The following is a 16,189-nucleotide window of genomic DNA, read 5'->3' on the forward strand; positions in this document are numbered from 1 at the left end:
ACTTGTTACTCTGATTAATTCATAGTCGGTTTTGGTCTTTTCACGCGATTTGTTGACAAAATGCACCAAAATGTGCGTGCTCTATAAAGTAACCAACACATACAGTGTCAGTATCCAGATGGAAGTCAAGTTCCTGTGTGACAACTATGTGTCGTTATTAAAATGGCAACAGTGCTAGACGGCTGCCATCAAAGAACCCACTGTGTGGCTGCAGGCTCACAGGCTTGTGTTGAAGCAGAATGTAGTGAGAAACATAAACTGACAAGCCTTAGTGTCTCAGTGTGAACGCAGAAACCAGTATGTCAACATGCAAATTATTCACAACCCCCGGATGAATAGTTACACCTGTCACGGAAATGGCCTTTTAGCACAATCTGCTTACGCATGATCAATTTGAAGAGCATTTAGGTTAGACATTGCTTGAAGATGCTATAAATGCCAAAGCCTTTGCAACACACTCAGTTATACAAACACACACACACACACACGCAGAGGAATCTAATGACTGGATTCACCATAGCTTTGCATATATTTTTGGAAAACACACACGGTTTGACAAGTGCTAGACCTGACAGTGGAGGCGAAGGCAGAAACACAAACACACACAAACACAAATGCACACGCAGCAGAGTGCACATATAGCCGACTGCCATAGAGTTGGAGGAACAGTTATAAATACCATCCATTAAACTGAGGGATCCTTCACCTCTCCACTCACAGCCTGGAGGAGAGACATATCAGGATGTCAGTGAAACAGTCCTGTTAACTTTGTGTTTGTGTGTGTGAATGTGTGAGAAATCTACCAGCAGCCAGAAGTAGGTGAGAACCGGATTAAAAACAGACTAATTGTACCATTACAACAAAGATAGGATTTTCTACTGTTTTTGTTATTTTAGGCATATTTTTAATGACCAATGTGGGAAAACTTGCACAGGAAGTGTGGGTTTCAAACATCTTGAACACCAAACAGCAACAGATAATACTGTTTACATATTTTAAAAAATCCATAGATTTCACAAACAAATCCCTTCCCCCTTTATGTGTAAGCCAGGTGGGCTGGTTTAGCATTTAGTAGCAGTGAAAACCAAAACAACGCACACATTAATGACAGAGCCTGGATGGCAGGAAGGTAATACCGATACATTGGACATTTATTCAAAGCAGCATTTCAGCTCGGATGTTGAATGAATGAAGATGGAAGGATGACAGGAACACTCTTGTAATGCTGTTATATGACTGTTAAAATGACTGGTTCATATACTCTAAAATACTGCATATACTGTAAAAATATCTATCTTAAAGCATCTGTTATTTTTCCAAAGGTAGATCCCTGGTAATCTCACGTGATTTTCTTATCCCATTTAGGACTCAAGTGAATCAGTGTTCCCATGTTCAATTGTGTGTTGTGTATGTTATTAGTGTCAATGACATATTATGCATTTAAGAAAACATAATGTTTTTTGATGGAGTTGGAGAGGTACAGTGTTACCATGGCAACACAAGAGGGTCAGTCAGCAGCTTGTGCCAGTCTGACAGGCAGACTGACTACTAAGGAGAGGACAGAGGGACAGACAGCAGGGGAGAAAGGGAAAAGGAGGTGACTGCGTTTCTGTGTGTGTGTGCTTGTGTGTGTGTGTGTGAGCAAGAAACTCACCATCTGCAGTCTCCATGACGCTGGTGTGGTGGTTGTAGCCCCGGGAAACGCTTCGCACCGAGGCCACCTGGGGCCGCTCCGCGTGAAGCGAGGAGCGCTCCGACAGCCCCGTCACATCGGGGGGCGCTGAGTGGTTATCTGTGATGGGTGGGGTGTCGGGGGGTTAAAAGGTCAAACGCGAGGTCTTACTTTGGGCTGTTGTTTACTAAATGAAAGTATACTTTATGTGCTTGCAAACAAACTGATGTGACAGCTTAGGAATTTGATGGAGAGGCAAAAAACCTTTTTGTCATCTGCAAGTGGAGGGTCTTTATGTGCAGAAGAGTATGTTTCAACAAGGATATCACATTTTACCTCCATTTTAACTACTTGCCATGATAATGAGTCAGTGTTTCTATTCAGCAGATACATTCTCCTCAGCATGTAACGTATCCACTGAGAACAAGATGTCTGTGTACTATGATTAACAGGCAAGTCTGAGGACATTGTGACAGCCTCCATTTGTCTGCTGTTTTAGTGCTTTAAAGGATGAAGTTTTTACAGAATGACACAAAGCCAAGCAATCTAGTGTTTGTGTAGATCTGCTACTACATTTTACATTTACAAAGATTACAATGTTCAGTTTTTGTTGACACTGTCAGAGAGGTGTTAATTCAACTATGTAATATTTTCATAATTAATGGTGATGTTGGACTTGACTGTCCAGTTCAACACCACTGCGAACTACAACCTTTTATTTGTTTATTTACAGCTTAGATAATACGTCTCTGACAATGTCAGTCAAAACTAAACTTTATTATCTTTTTAAAAGGGAGAGTTTATGGCTGCGCTGGTTTTCTTTGGATCACATTACATTTTTCAGGTGTAACGAGTATAGGTGCTTTGTGTGGTGGCATGGTGGAAACTGGGTTTAAAATGGGTTTAAAATGTAAACTTCAATGAATCATCATCAATCACTAAAGTGCTATTGTAACGAAGTGTACCGAAACAACCATGGTGAAATCGTAGTGGCTACACCGTGAGAGCTGAAGCTCACATCCAAAGCACGTTATAACTTAAATATAGTATTGTATTAACTACATATAACGTGTATATCAAAATCAAAAATGACCCTAAAATGTTCATGCTCATGCACAATGGCCTACTAATCATCTATTGCTGAATTGAATAACAGACAGAATCAGACTTCAAGTGACCAAGGAAGAGGATAATACGGGTGATTTATTTACAGCTCCTTCAGTCACTGCTGCTATTTTATGACAGCAACCTTGAAGAGAGACAAGCTGGTCAGAAATCAGACAGCTCCATCCTAATAAGATATCGCTCTGCCAGCAACATGTACAGACACACATGAAGACACACACAAATACGTGCAAGACACCATCTCACTTTGCTGCTGCGGAGAGACGGATGGAGATAAATCCCTTGAATCTCATTAACTAGCTTGTGACACTGGCATGGTAACACGGAAAGAGGAGCTTTGACGGGGAAGTGGCTGTGAACCCGTTCACATGACTGAATGATAGTGAGATGACAGACGGAGATGACTAATTAGAGAGACTTGAATTAAAACTCTGTCGCCGGTTCCCTTTGTCTTGCCTCATCAAGTGCTTTTGTGTATCTGGAGGGAGATACGGCCTCGGCTGTAGCAGATGTGTAAGACACCACTGTCTGTCTGCGATTGAGCTACAGTTGTAGAAAAACTGTCTGAGCAAGTGAAGACGTCATATTTGATAAGGAAAAAAATTCTGATGGCTGGCAAAAATAGAAAGCATCAAAATTCTGCTGATATCAGCAAATGGAAGACAATGGAAGAAGTAAAATAGAAAACCATACGGCTTAGTAGGGGGTTTTGCTTATTAGAGGACTGTATGTGATTGCAGTTTTACTCCAATGAAACTTGATTCTTCCACCAGCAAATATATACAGTGATAATACTACATGCAGTTAATAATTTTAAACATCTAATACTGCTTGCTGTCATTCTAGGTCTATAATACCTTCCTACTTCAGCTCACAATCACACTACACACTTTTTTTTAAAATTTCTCCGAATAGGGTGAGGATGACTGATGTTGAGCAAAACTGATTCACCTTTCGACCGACTGGATGAAGTTATTGTTCAACCTCTTGGTCACAAACAATATCTACAATAACCAAGTCTCTTATAATGATTCAACTTTTGTGCAGGAGGTTGATAAGATCGCATCACTGCCATGTTCTAAAGATGTTAACTTTTGAGTCTTAAACTCATCTATAAATGCCTGCATAACCAGGCCCCCAGGTAGTTTTAGTAAAACTGAAACAGTCTTATGTTTCAGTCATATTTTAAAGGCCCATCTAGGGACAGACATTGCAAATTAGCCTAGGCAATAAATGCTGTGCTGGTCTTGCTGTGGCACTGGTTTATGCTACATACTTATCCTTATACATTTCTAAAATTAAATAAATGAATAAATAAATGAGAGCGCTGCATCAATTAAAGATGGGACAAGAACATACAGATCGTCCAGCCGAAATGTGATGGCATGTGATTCTGCGTGTGTGTCACTGACCTAGCTGGGTGTGTGCCATGAGATCGGCCAGTGCGGTAGCTGCGGCGTTGGCGTTGAGGGCTGCGTGGGCAGTGGTGTTGGTGGTGGTTACAGATCTCCCTCCCGGGTGGGATGAGGTGGATGACGCGGAGGATGAGGTGGACGAACCCTGGATGACACGGTTAAACCAGTGCTCAACGGCTGGGTGGCCGTGGCCCTGGTAGGGCGTGGAGGTGGCCAGACGTCCCTGCCGGCGCAGCGAACCCTCGTCTTCCGACGCTGAGGAGGTGTCTGTGTTTGACAGGTCAAGACAGGGCAGCGTCACAACAGTGGACAAAAACCAAGATGGTAAAACTGGCAATGGATTTAGATGATATGCTGATGATACTTTACCCTACTTATACATACTGGATAGAGTACATATAAGCTGGTGGGATGGCCAAATGATTTCAATGCGATGTTGTTAGGCAGAGGGAGGCTTGTTTTTTAAATGTATTATGGCTTTGCTGCTTTTGATATATATATGTATTTGATATTTGATTGCCTATAAAAGTAGCCACACAAACACACATAAGCATAAAGACAACCAATAATAATAATAATAATAATAAATAATCAATAATAAATCTCATGTATGTTGAATTACAGTCCTCACAACAACAAAAATGTTTTTAGTATGTCAGCGCATTTACATATTACCTAACCTGTACTGGTATTCCTACTCACAGGCGTTGCTTAAAAAAAACCAAACAAGTAAAATACATACATACTGTGCTATGAATACAATGCATACAGAAACTGAAATAGCCTAATTAAATTCCCCATCTAATATTGGCATAACAAAATAAAGCTTTGCTAAATGGAGTGTATGCTTAAGTTATTATGGCTTGGACTCAAACCCAGTCACTGATGATTTTACTGCCTCTCCCTTGAGGCAACTGTGAGCAGTTGGTCTCAGTAAAAATATCCAAAACAGGAACAACTTCAAAGCAAGGTAAAGATCATTCAAAATGAACACATTCCACTTCATCTGCCAAGCTCCCAGAAATGCATGTTCTTTTGACAGGATCACTGAAGTTACACAAGAGCAGGCCAATCTGAGAATTGCATTCTACAGAGAACTGAGTGCAACCAAAGGGCTAAACTGGCTTAGGCATCATCCACTTGAGAAAATGAAAATGCTCAAGTTATAAACAATTGTTTTTCCAAATACCAAGAAAGGTCACACATTCCCCCATTATTCATCATTGATGAAGTAAACAGCAGTGCCTGCTCTTCAGGCCCTGTATAAAGTGTTAAACTCATTCACACGTCTCAGAATATTACACTGAAGCATATTTTACAAAATAAACCCTTAATAATATGGAAAACCTATCCCAAGTCCACTGAGAGGATGAGAGCGAGACAGAAAACAGAGATTAAGCCTGTGTGTGTGATCAGCACGTGCCTGATTATGTTATCTAAACTAATGAGCCTTCATTTGATTAATCTGCCTTCTAATCACTCACAGTAAGAAGTTACGAGTAAATTCCATCAATTGAGAAACTATTAAAATTACTGTTACTTTCCTTAAGCTTTTCTCATGGCCTTGCAGAGGCTGTCAGAGGAAGGCTGGAGGAGGTTTGATTATAACAAGCTAAAATGTAACATCTCTACATCCAGCAGACTCATGGGGGTTATCTCGCATTTATGATTCTGTTTGTTATTCCTCTGCCTCTCTCCAATCTCTCTCCCTATCTCAGTAACCTTGACACAGTTACACAGAGGGAGAGGCAAAGAGTGGGTCAGAGGAAAAAAGGCAAAGAAGAAATAGAGAGGTAGAACGAATGGGAAGGAAACTTAAACAGCAAAGGAGGGATTAGTCACAGATAAACAGACAAAAACAAGAATAGATAGTTGAGCGTGAGTCAGAGAAAGACAGACAGTGATGGAGGGTTTGGACGTAAGGAGAGATATAAAAGAGATAAAACCTCAGCAGAGACACTAACAGATCTCAGTTATTCTTGTGTAGCAGTTGAATATTCTGTTCAAGCAAACCAAGACATTTACATTAAAGCTTCAGCCCAGCAATCAAAAGCTTTAGCTGGTTTTCACTGACCTCTTTTGATTGAAAATCGATGCAATGATACTGGCTGAAGCAACAATGGTTGGTGCCTATAGTGGCAATTACTACACTGACAAGGGTTCAATCTATCCTTAATCTATGTTTTATAAATGGTAAATCACGTTTAAGTACTATACTAGGACTGAAACAAGACAAAGAGGCTATACAGCGGAGCTTTGAGCTAAATGCCAATGTCAGCAACATGCTCACAATGACAATGTTAACATGCTTACATTTAGCAGTATAATATTGACCATTAACATGTTCATGCTGACATTTGCACACTAAACACAAAGTAAAGCTGAGGCTGATGGGAATGTCTCTAATTTTGCAGGTATTTAGTTCTAAACCAAAGTGCTGGACATTTAATCATGAACCTGATGATGTAGAGGACAAGTCAGGGTATCACCAACGTGATTATAAGTCATGCTAAGAGGAACATGAACGTCTGAACCAAATGTCATGATAATCAATCAATGTGAAACTCGTCCTCCTATGGGGGTCAAGAATATCTGTATCATATTTCATGGCAGTCCATCTGGTAAGTCCGGTATCAATGTGGATTTTGCATGTTATCTGTGAATGAGTTCTAATATTGTGTGTATATCTTCATAGATTGTTGGTCTGTATATTGGCATTAACTATATATTATTTGTAAAAGGCTTATTCCATTCCATCAGGTCACATTGTACTGAATGACGGGTCCGGCAGTATGAAAATAATTTTGCTCACATCACTACTGGTTCTTCACAATCAGTCAGTAGTCAGACACGTAGTGTGACCAGATGTAAACCAGCCACTGCAGATTAGCAAGATAAGAGATGGAAAAGGAGAAAGTTAATCAGTATAAAACGTGCGCTAAATACAGACTCCAACAATACTGGGACCTCAAAATATTACTCTACAGCTGCATTATCTCCACTAATGGCCTTAGTCCTTTCTGTCCCCAGACCTTCGCTAATGTAATCTCATGAATTCTGCCATTCAAAATCAAATCACAGACAACATGTTGAAATACGTAACACGACCACGCCACTGTGTGCACACCTGCCTATGTACCTTGTCCCAGTAGATTACAGTAGATCACTCAGAGTGACTGAAAACAACCATGAAGTGGCCCCCTCCTTCTCCTGTTCAAACCCCAATGTCTGAGCTCTTAATCCGGTTACTCGCTCCACCGCTGTGTCCTCTCTCTTTACCCAACACATGAGGCTCTAAGGCCCCCCACCAATTAACTCTTATACACCAATGATAAAGCCACTGCAGGGTTTGAGATACTGGCAGGTTTTCTGCCATCAAATCTTACACAGATATCTTACTGACTGACCTGAAGATGAAAGCTATTTGGGTAAAACTAACAACACAAAAAGAGCTTTTTGGGCCGTGAAAATCTCATCATTAAAGAAGCTTCAGAATGCAGTAAAATGACAAATATTCAAATGAAGTGGCCCACACAATACAAACAGTTATAAAAGCAGGCGAAAGGTCAACATTTTGAGACTATGTTAAAAATCTGATTATGCACCCATTATGCAACTCATGTGGGAAGGTCTGCCTGGGAACAAAACGGTGAGAACTGAGTCCTTTATAGTCACAAAGAATGGACACATTCATCAAACTGCACATTTCTTTCCAGTAGCAAATGCGTGGCAACATAATCTTGGATTACTGGACGCAACAGAGTGTCATCTTCCTACACCCCGATGCTCATGGGAACACATGTAAACAACTCAGCGTGAGCATAAACCAAGGCTGTGTGCACAGGATAAACCTCGCCTTTGGCCAACAGTGGGTTTAAAAGGTCTCACCTGGCGGGGTGCATGCCTCAACAGAAGACTGAACTAACACAGATCGTCTCTTGGAGGGCATTGGCATCTTCCTCTCTTTGTACTTTGCCAAAGCTGCTTGGACGGCTTCTGTGTGCAAATCTAAGAGAACACATCAACACAGTTTACCATCAGCATAAAAGATAAGCACAAGGCATTTAAAACTCTCAGGCAGCATAGACACATGATTACCAGATCTGAAGCGTTCATCCCGGGTATTGGCGGCCCGGGACTTGTTGTGTTTGGAACCGGGGAGAACAGCTTGGGAGGATGCCTGGATCCTGTTGTCAATTTGCAGAGAAGGATCTACACCTGCAGAGAGACAACACCAAAGCAGGGAGAGGACAGTTCATTATAGGATACAAACAAAAGTTATATTTTCCTCTAATGCTCAAATGCAGAAATATCAATATCAGAAATATGAGCACATTGTTGCGTTGCAGAATGTGCCCTGGACATAGAGAAACGTTGCTGAATATTGCTTGACCAGATCAAGTATCCGCAAGCTTAATGGTAATCCCCTACTTAGACTGCTTTCTTCTAATACAGTAGCTTGGAGTTGAGAAAGTATTCACTTTAATTAATCCTGTCTCTCTTGCAGCTTTCCAGCTGCCTCCCAGCTTTCCAAGGGAAGCAAATGCAAATTACACACATAACAGAAAGGAGGTGATTAAGCACCATGAATGTCAAAAAAGACAACATCTTTTAACTAGAGCGTTCTAAAATTATCAAACTCTCAAACCTGTCAACCGCTCAGCGCTGTGGATGACGCAGCCAGTGAGTCATCCTTTAGCTTATGCTTAGCTAATTCTGATTTGAGCTTCATTAAGAAACTAGTGGTTAGTATAAGAGGGGGAAACCCAAGACTGCTGCCTAAAATAAAGTCACGTTCAAGCTTAATTAGTAGTCTTCCACTACTGGCTTCACTTCTTCTCGTGCACTCATACTGATGTATTTGAAATATGTATGAAGGATAAATGTAAAGGAGAAACTGATGAGCTTTTATACCAATAACATAAAATGTGACTAAATGAGATGAATATAATTTTATTGTACATCAAATTAATTACATTAAAGAAATGCACATTAGAGAATCTCCCATTACTTGCTTGTATTTCCATGTTGAGTAATGAAAGGCCTTAGCAGTTATTTTAGGCAAAGTTGAAGGACAACTGAAAGACAGCATCCGTACTATAACTCAGAAATACAGCCGACCGTTTTATAAGGTATATTTTCCTGGGACGAAGAGGAGAACAAAGTTTAGAAGGATGCTTCTGTAGTTCTGTGGCTCAGTAAACAATAGCAACTAGAGTCTACAATACCAACACAGCCTCCTGCCAGTTTCCACCTGCACTTGAAAGATTTGTTCCAACTACTGTCTAGTTTCTTATCCATGAACACTGAATGGTGTGTACTTACAGAAATACACTAGAGCACAACAAAACAAAATACATTGCATGTTTGTGTTGTAGCCCCAAAGCCTCTGTAGAGGAGACAATGAGGGATGAGAACTAACTCGAAACACCATAGGCTCAGGTGATGCTATACAGGGAACTAAATTAAACAGAAAATTATTTTAATTTACATAAAAATATATTTTGTATTCCATTTAATTCAATGAAACTAAACTTGCTAACTGGATGCATATGCTCAAATATGCATTAACGGAGACATTAACCCCTGCAAAGTGCCACAAATCTGTGACGGTAGGCAAGAACCTCCACTGCCCATGTTCCCTGCATGAGTATGATGAGATGCTTTTATGCAGTTTTTCTTTTGTTGGATGCCTACCACTTTTGGACGCTTCCTTCCCCAAGAGAAGCGTTTTGAACAGCTACAAAGATGAGTCATTTATACAAAAAAAGTACAACTTAAGAGTCTCAGCTGTGATTTTCCAAAACATTCAACCTAATGACACAGAATGACTGAGTGCGAGGGACAGTCCGGTTGTATTCATGCACTTCAGCCAAACGTTTAGGAGGTCAAAGCTGCTCTTCTATCATTGGCTACCAATAGAGACTAGGGCTGCACGATATGGTAAAAAAAGAAGCATATTGAAATTATTTTGACAGATGTTGTGATTGCTGACTGATGATTCACAATTAGTGGGAATGATAATTTTTGCAATCACAGTTTTAATTTTCAACAACAAACTGTTAAGATTGTGATGATGTGACATTTGCGGGGGTTTGTACCAAACAAACATGTTTTCTTACATCTGGGGAACAAGATTTGTAGGCCAGGAAATCTCTGCAGCACTACAGTACTTCATTATAATGTTGTTTTGTCACAAATTTACCTTCATCAAACAATTGCAGCTTCATTGATATTGTAGAGACTTGATTAAAATAAAATAAAAAAAATAGCACCCTTTGCATTGGTCAAATGTAACTGGATTTACAGTCACACACAACAGAGGGTTTATAAATCCACAAGTGGGTGCCAAAATTAACAATGTAGCTAAAAAGCCTCTATGACCAGACTGTGGACAGCTTTGAGGTTGCTGTCATGTTGCAACTTTTACTGACCTGTGACCAAATTAAGCACACAGAGTGGCTGCCTTTTGCAAATATACACATTAGAAAACAGCTTTTTCTACCACGCCACATTCAGCCAGCCAGCTAGATCCAACAGCTAGCTGGCTGGCCGGTCAGACACCCAGCCAGCCATCAGCTCGTCCGGCTTTTCAGCGGCAGCTTATTGGGGATCAGTGAGCTCCACACAGTCAGCAACTCTCAGACAGCAACAGCACACACACACTGAAATGCTGAGCAACATTCACACACCCTTCAACTAAATCTACTCAATAACAAGTTTCAAATATTACACAAGCTTCAATAAGGCCTGAGGACATTTAGGGACATAATGTATTGGAGTCACGCACGCACGCATGCACGTGCACGCGCACACGCACACACACACACACACACACACACACACACACACACACACACACCACACAACACACACACACACACACACACACACACACACACACACACACACACAGCATCCTGTGAGCATAGGCCCATCAATATATGCTGGTCCCTTATATCGCTCAGACAGCCCAGTCACACAACAGCCTTTCCCCAGCTCCCAGAGGAGACAGGTCTATAAAACAAGCCAGGACACCAGACCCGGTTGCTGGGCAGAACACTCATCAGAGACACACCATGCTGAGCCAATCAGAGGTGGGCTCCGTCACAGCAGATGTTGTTATTGGTTCATGGCAAACCCAGATGAATTTTTAGCACCTGTCTGATGCCAACATTTACCCGTGTGGCGGCTGATGACACGTGTGCCGTGTCTCACTTCCTACAGAGCAAATACGCTTCACTAATGACTTAAATCAAGTTCGTTTAGAAACTGCATCCATAGTCAGAACCATCATTCAAGATCAGATTGGGTACACCTGTAAGGTACAGAAATCCCTCTACAGAGGCTCTGATAAACAGTTTGGCTTTGATAAACTTACATTCATATGCCAACTCTTCCTAAAAGTTTGACCTCTCAGCATGATCAACAACTCAAGCAATTATTTACTCTCCAAGCTCACAGTGAAACCCAAACTCAATATAAACAAAGGAAATGAATCCACACTCTCAAGATCTTAACTTGGCTTTGTGCAACTACTTTATTGCACTTGGCACATTTACAGTCCTATGACAATAATGAAATATAAGGCAGTAAAAAAGCATATGAAATTATGTATGCAGTTCAGAAGAATACAGTCTCTCGGTTTACTATTTTAACCCTGCAGCTGTTAAACCCTAACCCACTGATTCATTGTGCTGGATGGATGTGTCATTAATTCCCAGCACAGCCATGTGTTGTATATGAAGCATCTGACCCACTCCAAAGCCCATCCATTTGTGCCCTATAGCTATCATTTCCCTTCTTTAGTTGAACTGAACGGAACTAACAATGAACGACAGATAACAAGGAGGGAGAGGGAGCAAGAGAAAGGCAGAGAATGAAGGAGATGATCCGCCCAAGTTAAATAACAGGCCTGCTAACTTCAGTGGAAAGCCTTGAACGAGCGGCCCACACCAGACTGGTTTCCACTGAGGCTTGGTGCTCTGATAGCAGGCCAAACCAAAGACTGCCATAGTCCCTGGATAGAGGACGGAGAGACATGAAGCATACAGACAGCAACTCCTCTCTGGGATTTACCACAAACCACCTCAACCTTATAGTCTGCCCGAGGCTGCCGGGACTGACTGACTGCACGACTGAGCTTAAAATATCTTGAAATGATAGATAAATGCATGTAGCCCCCCTACAGATAGATAATAAGTAGTAACAAACAGCTGGGAAACCTTACACTCACAGCCTAACACAGAATAGCAGACTCAAATACACACAAACTAGCAATTCAAAAAGAAAAACATGCATCTGAATAATCAGCCTTCTGTAAGACAAGGTTACCTACCTAAAAAGTATAATCACATCGTATCAAGAGCTTAGCATTGAGAGTATGAGAGCAGCACAAAAACATATAATAAAGACTGAATCAACAAGACATCATATTTACAGTTCCATTACAGTACGTCTTCCTTGCCTTGGTTGGTGAGCACCTATTTTCATTTGGCCCCTACATATACTGTGTGACATATGGCTGACGCACAGATATGGCATTAATAACAGACCCAGGGGTCACAGGACAACAGTTGAAGTCCTGACCTGGAGAACCAAGGACACACCAGCAGAGACATATCTTACCACATGAGTAAAGTATGGACGTGTCAAAAGCCTCCACAGTATCCTTCATGATCATGTGATGTTCCATCTGCTATCTCTGATATCAAGAATTTACTCCATTTAAAATATGCAACTTCTGCAGGCAACCTCTGAATTGGTTTTGGCTTTGCTTTTATACTTTTTTTATGTTTTGGGATTTTATTTTTTGGATTTCTCGTTTCTCACCCTTTTGTCTCTGCAGGCTATAAAGAAGGTTTGTTTTTATCTAAAAGAATAAAATGTGTATACAAAGCTACTCCCATAATCATCCTTATTCACATCATAAGATTTTTTTCTTTTTCTTATTCTGTTTGTTCTTGCAAGGACACTATGCCAACCTCTATGCTAACAAGCAGCCAGAGTATAGATAAAACCTGTTCTGGACAGTACATTTCCTGCAGGCCTGTGTGTCTTACCTTGTATCTGTGGGATGTACGGTGCCAACAGCTTGCCTCTTTTCTTCTCATAGCCCTTCTGAGTGATGTCTCCTGTACAGACAGAGACAGAGAAATACAGAGGAACAGACAGACAGAGAGAGAAGAGAGGGGGGCAGAGAGATGAGTCATTAGCTCAGCCGTGCCCTGGTGGTGTGTGTGTGTGTGTGTGTGTGTGTGTGTGCGCACAAGTGCCTCAGGATCACACTGTCGGGCTGGTTACACTGGCACCAAGGGGCACCAAAAGAGGGTTGTGGTAGCAGATGACCAGCTCTCACCCACTGGATGTCTATCTCTTACACACACACACACACACACACACACACACACACACACACACACACACACACACACACACACACACACACACACACACACACACACACACACACACACACACACACACACACACACACACACACACAGGAAGTGACCTATAGTAGTCGTTAGATATGTTACGTCGATAGATACGGGAGCGAGCTGAAGTTCATTCTGAATACCTGAATGATAACATCGACAAGGCAAGGAGCATTTAAAAGATCATTTGTCTGGTGCGCCTGGAACATTTTCTCTCCAAGCATTTTTACCAGAAGTAAAAAATACTGCTGATGTCAGCATGAACTGAATTCGCCACAGTTGTCTACCCACACATAATTAAAAGGCGGTCTGTTAAATAAGATCTAGCTGCATGTTATTTTAATAGCCCTATTTGTAAGGAAGTACAAGCTTTTCCAAGCCTGGAATTTATCTACAATAAATGAAGAAAGATGAAAATTAGGGCAGAGGGAGATACATGTTATCTTAGTAGTACTTTCGCTCTGTGGAAGCAGCAAGGTCTATAAGCTTAACTCTGCTAATTGTCACTAGATTTCACATTAAATACACTTTACTTGATTGATTTATACGATGAGTTGAAATAAAAAGTTGGATTGGTCCATTCCCAGCCACAGGGTGGATTGCTTCAGTAACTGCACAGAGTATATAAATGGCTTTTTATTGCCTTTTTCCAAGAAGAAAGAAACCAGCAAAATACAGTATCTTTGCAATGTGGCATAAAAGCTTATAAGAACTGAGCTCATCACTAAATGACAGCACCACCAAAATACCAAAAACGTTAAAACACATCCTTATCCACATGGGACCTGCTCAAAAGACAGAGAAGTAGGTCACTGACTAGACTGTTTTGGCTGCTTGTGGTTGATCTGGGGATGTAAAATATCGCTGTGTTTTTGCATATCAGCTGTGGGCTGAGGCTGATGGGGTGAAGGCTCGCTCTTTGCAGACAAAAGATGTATTGATTAAATCAGAAGTTCTGTCAGTCAGCTCTCTCTAACACAAAAAACGAGTATGTACATAACTATGCTCCCATGTGACCTTTAAACATGGACGTAAAGAGAAGTACCGGCAACAAAGCTATGAAAGACAAAAAGAAATGTGGGAAATATGCCAGTCAAACAGCCAGGGCTGCAACGAGTGTCATAGTCAAACAGCCACTTGACATGACATATATATTGTTTAGGCCCGGAAGCTAGAAGTCCAATGAATAGAGATCACACTGTGTCCTTTACATTAATCTCTACAAGCTCTCAGTGGGGGTCATCAGGGATGAGGTCAAGTGAAAAAGCAATAAGTTCAATAGGGCTACAGAACAAATGGATTAAAATCCTCCCCATGTGACCCCATTTCTTCATCTCACCATGGGGAATACTTATTTTGTTTGCTCCTTATAGATGTGTTTAACCTATATTATTTCATAAAAAGCAATATTGTGTAAACACCGTCGTACAGTTCATCGTGATATTGATACATCTTTTATTTAGTTGTGTTTTTTTATGTATTTTTCCAAAATTTATAACAGAATATTCTTGATTTATTTTTGGTCCTGAGCCTCTTGAAAACAACAGTGTTGTAGTGTGAAGGCAGGTGTTGTTGGTCACACTGGTTGCCATGCTGCCCGCTGGTCCTGAGTCACCAGTAACAGCTGAATGCCCGCACTGTTAAATGTCCAGGAGAGCTGGAGGCTAACAACAATACAGCGCTGTCCACAGGCCGAGCCGGCTGACCTGACACTGAGTCTTTCTGGTGATAAGTGCCTCTGTTTATATGTGTGCACAACAGTATATGTCTGCGTGCATGCCAGCGTGTCTGAGTGTGCGCACCACAGCAGCCAACCAGCCTGACAACCACACAATAGAGGGTTATTCTCCGTGGCAGCTCTGAATTCTGGCTAGCAGCCTCGGTGGCCAAGCGGGCCCTAGCCCACACTGATCCATCACGTTATGTCTCAGTGAAGCTAATCTTTTGATCTGAGAACAAACAGCTTCGTCATTAAATATGGAGGAATGAACTCAAGCATTCAATGGTAAACAATGACCCTTACCAAAACCAAAAAATGTGAGGCACCGAAGGATCGGAATATCTCCCTGTGTGTATAAACAAATGTGTTTGCATATGCTTGCACATACATTTGTCTGTGCATGTTTGTAGTTTTTTTTATTCACAGACAGATACTCCATTCCCCCTCTCTGTTTGAGCTTTGAGTGCCTCCATAAAGGAAAAATGGGAGGATCCAAAGGTCAATATCTGGCCTGCCGCCTGGGGAATAACACAGGGGTTAGTGGTATGCAGGGAAAGAGAGTAATGGAAGGATGTATGCCAAATTGCACAGTCACATGGGACAAGCTGTAGCTTATAGTATATTTACAGCTGAGTGCGAAACACTTCATATGCCCCCCCAGCGCTGACTACAGGCTTTACCATGTAATTGAGCTGTAAAGAAAAGGGAAAGGGGTATATCTCCAAACAAGCACCTGAGGGAAGAGGGTGCGATGGGGTGGAGTAAATAAAAACTGAGAACGAATGTGTCAAAGAGGGAGATGAACCAAAGCAGAAGAGGG

General features: G+C 41.3%; 1 protein-coding gene across 8 annotated transcripts in view; it reads right to left on the reverse strand.

Annotated features, from left to right (window-relative positions):
- dip2a (disco-interacting protein 2 homolog A) overlaps positions 1-16,189 on the reverse strand; it is a 79,515-nt gene that overhangs the window by 21,198 nt on the left and 42,128 nt on the right. For 5 of the 8 annotated variants that reach the window (XM_051404154.1, XM_051404153.1, XM_051404157.1 and 2 more), the window contains exons 3-8: positions 13,275-13,346; positions 8,311-8,430; positions 8,101-8,220; positions 4,210-4,479; positions 1,655-1,792; positions 680-721 (exon numbers count right to left, since the gene is read on the reverse strand). In XM_051404154.1, the coding sequence (XP_051260114.1) occupies positions 680-721; positions 1,655-1,792; positions 4,210-4,479; positions 8,101-8,220; positions 8,311-8,430; positions 13,275-13,346 (762 nt within the window). The remainder of the gene's footprint in view (positions 1-679; positions 722-1,654; positions 1,793-4,209; positions 4,480-8,100; positions 8,221-8,310; positions 8,431-13,274; positions 13,347-16,189) is intronic. The other 3 variants (XM_051404155.1, XM_051404161.1, XM_051404156.1) reach the window with 1 other exon arrangement.

The sequence above is a fragment of the Dicentrarchus labrax genome, unplaced genomic scaffold, assembly GCF_905237075.1.
Source record: "Dicentrarchus labrax unplaced genomic scaffold, dlabrax2021, whole genome shotgun sequence".
In the NCBI taxonomy this organism is placed as follows: Eukaryota; Metazoa; Chordata; class Actinopteri; family Moronidae; genus Dicentrarchus; species Dicentrarchus labrax.